General features: G+C 41.4%; 1 protein-coding gene across 3 annotated transcripts in view; it reads right to left on the reverse strand.

Annotated features, from left to right (window-relative positions):
• The window catches only part of plcb1l (phospholipase C beta 1-like), a 96,590-nt gene that overhangs the window by 60,816 nt on the left and 23,139 nt on the right, over positions 1 to 12,635 (reverse strand). For all 3 annotated transcript variants that reach the window (XR_003463194.1, XM_010733239.3, XM_019268683.2), the window contains exon 3: positions 8,448 to 8,516. Coding sequence is in view for 2 of the 3 variants with exons in the window: in XM_010733239.3 (XP_010731541.3) it covers positions 8,448 to 8,516 (69 nt within the window). In the remaining variant the exon portion in view is untranslated. The remainder of the gene's footprint in view (positions 1 to 8,447; positions 8,517 to 12,635) is intronic.

Genomic DNA, 12,635 nt, shown 5'->3' on the forward strand with positions numbered 1-12,635 from the left:
AGTGGGTGTCTGTGTTAACACAGATTTTTCTTCAGCAACGAATATGCTGACTTTGCTGAGCTCTGCTCTCTAGACTGAGAACACTCGTCTCGACTGGTTCTTATTTGATCAGCTTCACTTCCACTGGGACGACCTTTGCAGGGTTAACAAAATGTCACATCTGATTTTACTACAGGCATCAAGTGACTTGGAGACATTTGCCAAGTTCCACCGAAATAGACTGGCACCAGCATGGTGACTAAAGAAAAGGGTCATCACGAGCCAACAGTCCAGCAATTCATTTATTTCCACAATGATAATTTTCAGTACTTTTGTTTTTTCAGGACTTCAAGCTGCTGGCTGCTCAGTTGGGATATAATTTATAATTTTTCTTTCCAGTGATACAAATCAAACCTCCACCAATGCAAATGTTATATGTGCACATAAACATTACTTTTTTTCCCACTTTCTAGATAGCTTTGGGTCATTTCACGTCTTGTGATTAGTGATTTAATTCGGGTATATATTTTTAATACTGCTGCTTTTGTTTTCGTCTTCTTCTCCTGCTGCTTGTGTGTGTGAATTGCTTTGTAACTGAATGAGACTTTGTGATTGCATCTAACCAATGTTCTTCTGTTTGAATTCCTTTGATACAATGTGCAGAACACAGAGTTTACTTAACTTAACTCAATAACACGGACAAATGAGAAAGAAATACAACACTGTGAATGTCTTGTCTAGATGTTACAGCTTGTTTGTGAAGCTTTGGGTGAAAAGTCACTCTTATCGGCTTCGGCTGATTCAAAGCAGACAACCAAACTCATTGTTTGATCTCTCTTTCATTCTTTGCACTACCAAGCTAAAATAATACTAAGAAAAGGGAGGATATACATAAATTAAGGACAGAATTTTGCTTTTCCTGATTAAATTGTTTGAGACATTCCAGCTGGGGCTCTGCTTAAGGTGGGAACTTTACCTGCACAGGTGTACCATTGTGCTCCTTCAAGCCTTTTCACCGAGATAGTCATCTCTGGACCCACTTGGGTAACTCTCCCTCTGCACTGACACAAGGCGCTCTGTTCATCATTACAGTCTCTATTTCGTCTGTTCATTCATTCACTTATTCTTTTTCTGCATTCATCCTGGTCCAGCGGCTCGGTCTCATGTTAGCTGGGAACAGGAGACAGCTTCTGAGGTAGTCCAAAGAGAGCGAGCATCACCTTCGATTTCTCCAAGAGGTGTAATGAGATGGCCAGCTTCATACCAGGGGAATTCATCTGTGTGCAGGGATCATCTAAGTAATTGACTGAGGAATCAAATCCAAACCCATCAGAGTCCATTATGCTAACCCTTTCTTTGCTTCATTTTCTTTATTCTGCCCCTTTCTCATTCTCTATTGCTGCTGTTAAATCAATATGTGACCAATCAATTGCTTGTCTTTGACAGATGACAAATGGTGCTGCAGTTTATTTTTATGAAAATCAATGAGTCTATATACCTGTTTACTTTAATCACCTCTTATTCCCAAGATGCCATTTGCCCTGTGGTCAATCCCCCTGATGAAAATGATAGTAACAATATGTGTATCCAATCTCTTCTTCATGTTAATTGACTGTCTGATAAAGAGGTCCAGGCTGACTAAGAAGAGAAGGTCAAACATGAGAGGCGAGGACAGAAGCTCAGATAGAGTGATGGCATGTATATTTCACTGACCACCATACGGATCAGTGCCATGAGTATGATGGTGTGTGTGCTTGCATGTCGTGTCGTGTGTCTGTGAACCATATCTAAAATGGGAGTGTGTAGGAGTTTTCTCTCTAGACCCCTGTCATCTGACAGACAGTTTTATGCCTCTGTGCACTTAAATGTCTCTGCGCAGAGCCTCGGAGGAGGAGGGACTAGTAGCCACACTTATATTCATTCACATCTACATTTTCATTCAATTAATACTGCCATATGGGTCTGTTCTAGTCGTATATCCAACAAAGCTCCTCACTCCTTCATGGCAAGCAAATGTAAAAGTGTCACGTTCATCTGACTGTTGGTCAGTTAAAACAAGAAATCAAACGTCTACTTGGACAAAAGAAAACTGTGACGGTTATATTTTTAATAAATATACAACACATAATAACTGAATATAACTGAAACTGAACTGAAAGCTGACATCAATGTCCAGACAGATTTGTAATCATGTTTACTTGTTATGTTATCTCGGATCACATAATTCCTGATTTAATTCAAACTTTTGCAAATTTTGCAAACTGAACAATCAAAATAGTTGCTGATTAGTCTTTGTTTAATCTACTAACTGCCATATATTAAGTTTCAGCTCTGTACTGCTAGTACCAAAGCCAGTGATATGTTATACCTTCAATCTCTGTTTCTTACTCTGTCTCTTGAGCACACACACACTCTTTTCCTCTCTCTGTCTGTCCGTCTCAGCCTCTCTAACAAAGGCCTTCAGAGAGACTCATTATCATTGATTATTCCCCTAAAGTTTCTCTTTACATTCAGCTGCTCATCTTTCAAACCATCAACCCTCATTTGCACAATTATCATTCCTAAGGATTTGATCATTTATACGATGCAAAACACTAATGGTCTCAAGTCCACTATTTCGACACACTGCCATGTGACACTAATCTACAGCGTATCAGTGGGAGCACGATGTGCTGCCAACATCCATCTGACTAAATCTCATAGGTTAGCACTGATCCCTGCATGTCAGCTTGTAAGCAGGGATCAACTATTATTTCTCTTTGACTTCAGGGGACTGCGCTGTTGTGCAGCAGGTGATAGCAGGGTTTGAATTACAATTAGTATCGCTGGGATGTGCATGAGATGGTTGTTTGCATCCATATGACTGTGTTACATCTACAACCCAGGCTCATGCCTGCAACATTACATCATTGAAACATGCTGAAAATAACACCTCTAACACACACAATCGTGTACACACACAAAAAAAATCAATCAATCACCAGCTTAGTGTTAAGCTGATACATGGCTTACATGGACTTGCTATAAAGGTTGGGCATCACAATGTACAATATGCCACCACCAGCAGAGGAAGTTCAATGCACCTGAGCAGTCATCAAAGCTGTGTTAGGTTATATTTGGTGAGAGGATTTGACTCCACATCGTGGTTGCAAATCAGAGCGAAAGCTTCTCTGGATTGTTGTGAGAAGTTTGACATATCAGCAGAGGTCGTATATCTTGACTGTCACTCATTTTGTTACATCCGCAGACAGCACACAGTGTACATTAGGACACACAGTTTACCAAGCACACTATACACTGTCACTCATGTCTCCTAATGTTTCCATGCTTTCTCAGCCATTCATCTTGTCAGCTGTGTCCAGGGTCAGACAAAGGCCTTGCCCACTCTTACATCGATAGATTTGAAGGGCTGTGATTGTTGCAGCTGGAGCACATACTGTGACCCCGTCCTTCATCGATATACACCAGACTGCACAGATGATGGAAATAAACACCGCCACAGCAAGAGCCAGAGCCTTGTGCAACTCAAAAAAAACACGCTGTAGAGAGGAGACTCAGAAAAGCATGTTTCACTGATTCATTTCATTTCATATCTGTTTAGGCTTTAGTGTCACAATATGTTTTCTGATTTGTTTTTGAATTTAGGTTAAGAAAAAAGGCAAGAAAAAGAATTTGGTAAGGCAGCGATCCACATTTCTAAAAATAAATGCCATGACATTGATACTGTATCATACCCTGTTTCATGTTTACTATTTAAACTATGTGAACACAGTCATAACACAGCTGCTTTGAATATGCATTGGATAAGGGCAGATCAAAACCCTACAGTAGCTTGCTGTGTACTCGGAGGAGCTGTTCAGCACTAACTGCTGTGGGAGATGGAGCTTTAGCCGGACTTTGTTGGCCAGACAGAGCGGTGGTGATAATGGCCTGGTGGCCTCTCCCAGATCCTGTTACACTGCTGGGGACACACAAGCTGCTCTGTATTTAGCGGCAGTCCTCGCTGCTGTGAGCTCAGACTGTAACAGAGCTGGCGGCCACTTCCTCTCACCTCACAACAAAAGTCTGAAGGAACAAATCGCTCTGAAACATCAGAGCCTTGATTCTGCTACTGTCAGTCCATTTATGACTATACACTATCAAGACAAGAAAAAAACTTGAATAAACTGCCTTCATCTTTTAAAATTAGCCACATCATTCATTTGGTATTTTAACGACACACTGTAGCAGCATGATTATGGTTGTTTTCCAGCTTTGTTTTGGTCTTGTGGGTGATTTCCATGTGTTTCTCTGCTGATAACAGTGACTCCATCAGTCCAGCCCACCTTTGTAAACTATCCTCTTTGATAAGACTCCAGAAATCAATGTGCTGTCCCTCTCTGTTTTTTACTGAAAGAAAGCATGCCCAATACTACAACCAAAAAAATTATAATAATTTGACAACTCTTCTGCTTTGCGACAGGATACAACCATCCATCAGTCTCTTTAGTACCTTAGACTGATCATGCCTATATCATAGGATGAATAAGCTATTTGATCCAAATGTCTTGTTTAACACACATACAGCAGAATAATCACCTAGCGCATGGTGGACTTAAGCTGGGGTAAGATAAGGATATTTGAATTATCAGAACACATTCTGTCTGCACATTCTGCCCTCCCACAGCATGACAGCAGCTGTGCTGCACCCATTATATAAAAAATGCAAAGATATAGAACACTAATATCTTAGTGTTCAAAGTTTTCCATTTTATTTTATTATTATTAAATTACACAAGAGTACAAGCACGACATTTCACAGACAGACAGACACAGTTCAGCTATCTAGGAGACGGAGAGAAAGCATGTAATTTTGTCTGTCAGGCACCTACTGTAAGGAACATGGTGAGATGTTGATTACATTTCTCCACCAGAACAACTGAGACAGAAGAACACTTTCAGAGAGTAAAGGAAAGGCTTTACAATATGACCCCCACCGAAAGGTAATTGTATGGTAAAGTGCACGCAAGAGGTTGCAGATGTGATTGACTTTAGCTGTTTGGCTGGTGCTGAGGAGAGGGAACATGCTGTGTGGGAACAAGCTAATCTGCTGATTTAATAAAGTAACAATGTGAATGGATGGTTTGGAACAGTGGGACCTGACTGGGAGCTTTAACACATTTTAAAACAATAATAATTTAAAAGAGCTTGAATTGATGCCTCAGTCCTCCAATTTCCCCTCTACCGTATAGAATATCTGAATAAATACATACATACATTTCAAAGAAATGTAGGAAAAAAATAAATCACATGGCTGGTACATAATGCCTCCAGTGAAGCATGTTTGGATACGGAATTTGAGAACCACTCATCATTATGTCTCTGTTCAGAGTCATAGTTTAATTTAAAAGGAAATAAAAGATGGTATTAAAGTGCCAATCAAATATTAAAGGAAAGCCAACATCCATGTCGGGTGGTTTTGGAATGAATAATCTCTGCTACATGTCTCTCCACTTATTAGTTGTATTGTCTTATTAGATAGAGTTGATATGGTTGTACTGTTTGGCCAAAAGTTTACATTTCAAACTGACAACCTAACAATTTGACATGGGCAAACATAATACGAGGACGCCTAAATACTTGTGGTGTACAACTAAAGAAAAACAAATCCATGTTTATCCATCTGACTGACTGAGTTGTAGGTGCCACTGACAAAATGAAACAGATCACCACCATAATTTGAATAGTCCGTGATAACCACAAAAGCATCTAGCAAGAACCATAAAAGAATAATCATACAGATTTAGAGCTGCTTTTGTTAGCTCCATGCCCTCAGTGCTCTGTGGTGAATATGGCAAATCCACAAGCTATTTGTGGGTATATGAAGTGGATGATTAGTGCTGTGTTTTCCTTAGCAGACCTAAGGGAGTGTGATTTATTTCTAGAGCCACCCGTCAAGCAAAAGGTTGCCTCTTGTCATTCTGACAAGCGGCCAATCTAATCAGTCTGAATGTTGATGGGGTAGACACATGCTAATTAACATCATCATCCTGAGCATGGTAGAACCAAGGACAGTGCTTATGTTGTGCTTTGTTGTTCTAGTGTCAGTCTAAATGTGTCGTGCTCCTGTGAGGCATTTGTGTTTCCTGCGGTTGTAAGTGTGCGCAATGTAAAAATGATAATGAACACTCGTCTCTATCAGATGTATTTGTGTTTTGTGTTTTGTGTGTGTGTCTTCACGGTGAGTAGCTGGAGCCTGTGGGCAGGGTGGCACAAGTTCATGAGAGGGCAGACGAGCCGCCCCCACAGTATGATGAGCTGCTGAACATAGTGGCGTACTCCAAATCTTCAGGCAGAAATTCCAATGCTGCTCAAAGACAATATGAAGTAACTTGAGCTGAAGTGGAAACAAGAGCTCAAATAAGGCGAGCTAAACCAACCTTTCCATCTGGAGCCCATTACAAACCAGTCTGCAGAGAACGATTGTATCAGAGTCTGACAATATTCGTCTGAGACGCAGGACTTTTGAGTAGCACAATGAAAACACTTCTGAAGCTTTTTACAGACATGTCCAACATCTCGTCTCGTCTATCTCAGTCAGTTGGGTTCCTGTAATTTGCATGAATGAATGAATGCTGCTGAGGGAGCTCTTTAGTGAGAGTCGTACGACCTTTAATTGCAGAGAGCGTTTAAATATAAAATCAACAGACACAACAACAAGACAGTTTTATCTGCAGTGTGACTTGAATGAATGTTGATAGGAAAAAGGAAAGCAATGTATTGATCAGTTTTCAATGATTTTCATTATGGTGTATTTTTATGATACTCAGTCACACCATGTTTTGTGACTATCACATCAGTATTATGCTTTCTGTATAACTAATACCATCGTTTTCAGCATGCTTTGTGTCAGACTGGGAAAAAAATGGTTTTAGCTTCTGTGCATTTCTTTCCAGCTGAAGTTAACAGGGCAGTGATCTTTTCAGAATCTCCACCATTCTGACAAAATCATTGAGAAGTGTGAAGGAGAAGCACGCCATGAAAAGTGCTGTCCACTCACAGCAGCTGTTGTCTGGTATTAGCTGAGCTTCTCGCCTGACATCTTCCTTTGACCTCACATCATCTCTGTCCTTCCACCCTTCCTCTTATCCTTTCTCTCGCCTTCAGAAAACCTTACATAAAAAAAAACTTCACTTGCTTCACCCCTCTCCTCTTTCTGCTTTCCTTCTCCTCATTCCCACAGCCTCTTCATCACTACTCCCCTCCCTTTCTCCTCTCCTCTCCTCCCTTCCTCTTCTCATCTCATCAACTCTTCAGACACTGTGTCTCACCGGTGCTCCCATTACAGTGCCCAGGGTGCATCACCGCTCCATCTCCCAGTAATGGATTTCCAATGCTTCGACCATCCTACCTGTCACGTGGTCACGTCCCCTCCCTGGGTAGCATCACTCTGTAAGCTGTTTAGAAATGCATGAATCCTCTTTGTGTTATTGTACTCATTCCATCATTACTCACTCCCCAGACAGAGCAGCGGTGCGCGACCCCTACTCGCTTCCCCTGCTGCAATGAGTCAAAGTGATGAAGACTGCCGCTGCTACGTAACAGCAGCTCATCACAAGATTGACTAGAACCAAAGGGTATATAAAAACTGAGTGTTATGTAAGGGTGTATAATAAGAAAGTTGATAAGAATGAAGGCTATTGTTCTACTCATTGCTTGGTAAGTGGTCAAATAAACTGTGAAAACTGAATTTGGCTTTGTAACAGCACCAGAATGAACCAAATTCTTTGACAGCTACAGTGTGCCAGATTACAAAATTTGTGTAAAAATGATTCTCTCATTGTTCACAAGTAGAACTATTTTAATTAGCTGTGAAACTGCAATACGGACACCCTGGACTTGCTGCATGCTGTCCTGAGATACCATCCATGCACAGTTACTGTGGGGATTTGAATTGTCAACACTGAGTGTCATTTGATCTTCACTTCCTCGCTCCTTTAAATCACTAAATGTGTGCAGATGAATTGTGAACAGCATCCCTGGAGTCACACACATACTCAAATATCAATCAAACGTCAGTGACAATCACATTTCCAACTACACCTCCCATACAAACAATTACACCCAAGTCTGCATGGACAAGTCTCACGGTTAAATGTCAATCATTACAACCACCTGAACCAACTTCAGTCCTATCCATAACAGAGTTCTTGGCTAGATGGATGCAGACAGTGTTTCATGGTTTAGCTCACACCCCCTCAAGACTTGTTTCTGTGCAAAAATAAACACTTACAAAAGCATATCATCACCCAAGAAATACCCTCCCCTGTCCTTTCAGTAAATTGCTCTTTGTGTTCCCACAGACAAAAGCAAGAACGATACTCAAACTATTGTTCTTCATTCAAGAAGAAATAAAGAGAATAAATATGTTTTCATATATATTCAAGTATGTAGGGAAGCAAACTCATATTAGTTCATTATGGGCTTACCTTCGGTGCTTTGGTGCACTTCCCATTTCTGGCATCTTTTATGTATGCTATATCCAGTAGGTCGGTATCCTGTAAGCAAGAAAACACACAATTAAATCAGTATCAATGTGCTAATTCAAAGGCTTCAAAGACACTTTAGGACACAAAGACATTTTGTACCCACGGGTGCTGTTTAGGATCTAAGGCAAAGGGAAACATTTTAGGAACCCTTTCCATTTCCAAACTGGCCACCTGTGGCGGAAGGCCTTGTGTGTTTGTGCTTAGGGACACACATTAGCCTCAATACTGGATGCCATGTGGGAGTCATCCAGTGAGATAGATGCACTTTGCCCTGCAGACGTGTCATTGTAGTGTTGTGCAAAGAATTAGGACAAACGTGTAAAGTTTCCTTGTTGACAGATGACCGGGCTGAATGAACACTTCACCAGCATGAAGACTCAGAATAGGTTTTTGGCGAATTACCATATTAAATCAGATACCAGACTGTTTCGAGATGCAGGAAAGCAAAGATTAAGGTGCAGATTGTGTTTCATGACTGACAATATCCTCAGCTGCAACACAACAATTGAAGTGACTGCTGGCAAACACATAAAATTGTCTGGATGCAAAACACTCCACACATACATAATGTTCCGCTTGCCTCAGCTTGGCTGGAGTCAGCTGTGTGAGTGGTAGTCATTTGGCAAAGAGACTTAACATAGCACCCTAATGGAGACAGCCTTATCATGATTTAACCAAAGTAACAGCATTTTAAATCAATGGAAACCTTTGGCTCAACCGTTGATTCATTATTGAAACAGTCGTGTGGGAAGCTGTCTCACAGCTTCTTGTTCTAACATACAGCTCCACCATTCACATCACACAGTTGTGATGCAGAGGTGAAGTTGGACAGAATTCAAAATTAGAGCGCTGAGGTATAGACGCCATTGGGGCAAGGCGCACAGGGAAAGCTTCTTAAGACGGAGATCCCAATTTCAGATTACAATGACCTGAACCTTGCATTAAGTTTCCCCTCCAGCATGAAAGGCAATCTGTGTCCATTTATAAGAACACACATCACAGATATGCATCCCATCAACTCATCCGTCTGTTCATTTATGCGTCCACTAAATGTTTCATGCTTATTTGCAAGCCTATTGTCCTTCAAATAGCCAGTAATGTGGTTAGCAGTAAATACACACAAAATGCATTTGTACAGAGGGCCCCTGCTACCTTGCTTTAGTCACCACATGCCTTTATCAGTCTGGATTATCGCTCTCTCCATCTCTCTGAGAGAGAGCCAGGACATGAGGTGGAAAATTAACCGGAGTGAACTGTGTGTCCACTCAGCATTATCTGGGGAGACAAGGAGCAACAGGGGCTCGACTCAATCTCCAGCCATGAAGCTGGTATCTGACCATCTCAGGCCATGAGGTATGTGGAAAATTGCACCCAACCATTCGTCCTTATCTACAAATCCATACCCCAGGACCTCAGTGATCTAATTTCTAAAAAATATTGTATAGCGTATATTAGGTCTTTGCTTTTATTTGTCCTCTTTATTCTACAATATGTAACAGTAAATGTGATTTATTATTATATTTTAATCAGCACTTTCAACCACATACAGAAGCATTAGTAGATAAAAAAGTATTGGTCACTAGACATCTTAAAGAATTGTTGCCACTTTGCTCCAGTAGATGTACAGCCGCTGTCTATCTCCATATAAGAGTCGGAAATTAAAGCACTCTATTCTATGGCTGTAATCCACAAGGACAAGTTATTCCTTTTCTGCAGTGCATAGCATCAATTAGACTGTCCCTGTTTGCAGAGAGAGCTTCTGAGTCAAAGGTTAACGCCTACATCGGGTCTGCAAATGCCTGCCTTTGAAGTCTCTTTAGAGAGAAGGCGCTCCGCATGGGGGCCTGGTGGAACAGTTGGGCTTCAGGAAGCAGCTCGCTGATGGGGTCCTTTTTTTGTGCCCTCTAGCCCTGCACATTTAACACAAACCTAAGCTGCACCGGTGTCATTGGTTAGGTGTTAACCTATAGAGCAGACTCATTAAAGGTAAAGCAAACTGCCTGTATGGGTGACAAGCTGCTTACACAGTGTGTGCCTGAGACATTACACATGTAGCCATTGCCATAACATCCAAAGATAACCGTGTCAGCATTTCCTGCAGAGAGGATTGCACATTGTGCAGAACTGCAGATGTAAATAAACGTTGATGCCAATGACATTTTATTAATATCGACTTGGATTTATAATTGCAGACACTGCAGAGTTAGTTAATTAAAGTACTTTCTTTCTGTCTTGCTGTCGCACCATAATTTCTCTCATTTATTTCCTATGACATATGTTCTTTAGTTCCTTATTTCCATCATCTCTCTTTATTTATAACACTACATTTCGCTCTGTCTTTCCCTCTCTCTAACTTTCAGGGCATTTCTGCGTGCATCAAAACAGCAAGCAGGAATCCGAAGCCTATTGAGATCCACGGCACGTCCTGAAAGCAAGCAGGGCCAGCAGGAGAGAGAAATTAATGAACATGCTTAACATGCACTGGCCCTGGGCTTTTTTTTTCTGTTTGTCTATCTCTGCTGTCGAGCTGCTGTTCTCACAACATCTGCAACATGCTGCCTTCCTCTTAAAATTAAAGCCATTTGTTTTTTCCAAGTAGCAAGTAAGGGAGGTGGTGCTTATATGAAACTTTGAGGGGAAATTCATAACTGAACTGTGAGTCATTTTGTTGTCAAACATGCATCTCCTTCAGGCATACAGTATATGCAATGTTCTTGTGTTAGACCACTCTTTGTTATCCTTTAATTCAAAAGGACATCGAGCTCATTCGTGTATGAAATGTAATATAAATACAAAACTTGACTTGAGGCGAACTGGGGAAAATAAAAACAGAGTATCTACAAGGGGGCTTGGAGAGTCTGACCAGGATGGTTGGTATTTATAAAAAAGAGTTCTGTTGCCCTTTGAAGCAACAATCTTTCACAGCTTTAGTGTGGTACAAGCAAGGGAGGGATGTGTCACTGTGTGAGAAAAAAAAAAGAAAAAGAGAGTGTTAACCACGGAATGGGTGGTGGAGATGAAGAAAAGGATAAGAGCAACTGGGGAGACTGAAAGCCACAGGTTAGTTTGTTCATTTACCAACTGTGCACTTGACACCCTCGGGGTTCAAAATGGATGTGCACTCCACAGGGCTCAGGGCCTCTGCTGAGCAACGGAGACAAGGAGCAAAGAACGTGAGGGTTAGAAGAAGGGAGAACTGAATAGAGCAGAGGACCAATGAGGCGAGAGAGGTCTGTGACAGGACTGTTTTGGCTATTGTACCGGGGCCAGCATATTCACTCTTTTAGTTGTGAAGGACAGAACTTTCAGGAGTGCTCTATAATAATGTTCAACAGTATAATAGCTTTATTTATTTGAATAGTGGAAAAAGTTAAACAAAAGAGATAAAACAGATCATTAATCCACTACCAAGCGTTTAATGTTAAATTCCATTGTGTCATGTTGCATGTCCATGTCAGGTTACTAGCCAGTCAGATGCAGTTTGCTTATGACACTGCTGACAGGATATACACACACAGATTATATTGGTATAACATGTCAGGGTGGCCCCCAACCCCTCCATGCCATCTCATGGACTAAAATAAGCTCAGTAGGTATCCCAGAACTCTTTGGAAGCTTTGGGAGGGTTTTGGCTCGCACACACTTAGAACGCAACAGGAGTAAAAAGATAAAAACAGATGAGACATTTTTTGGCTTTATGGGGGGTGCAAAGCTATTACACAGCTAACTGCACTGCTACACTATGCTTAAGAGTTTTTAAAGGCCCACTGACTCAGGGTCAGAGGATTCTGGGCACGGTTGTGTTCTCCTACTCACAAACAGAGCTAATACTTATATGGAACAAAACACATTGAAGCCACACAGGTGCTGTGCCTGTCCCTGTAAGTGGCCCTCCAGTGACACTCAGCTGCCAGGAAACATGTACTGTTACAATGGAGAATGGTGCGTGGAGAGCTGTGCTTGAACTTGGTCAAGAGTCACATCCACTCTACTGCTCCACTTTTGGGTTCCTATAGAGCGACTCCAACAGCCCCACAGTGATTAAGTCACAAACCTCCTCACCTGAAGTGGCTGAGAGAGAGAGAGGGAGAGAGAGAGAGAGAGAGATGTTTCCTGTCCTACAGTAAC

The sequence above is a fragment of the Larimichthys crocea genome, chromosome XI, assembly GCF_000972845.2.
Source record: "Larimichthys crocea isolate SSNF chromosome XI, L_crocea_2.0, whole genome shotgun sequence".
NCBI lineage: Eukaryota > Metazoa > Chordata > Actinopteri > Sciaenidae > Larimichthys > Larimichthys crocea.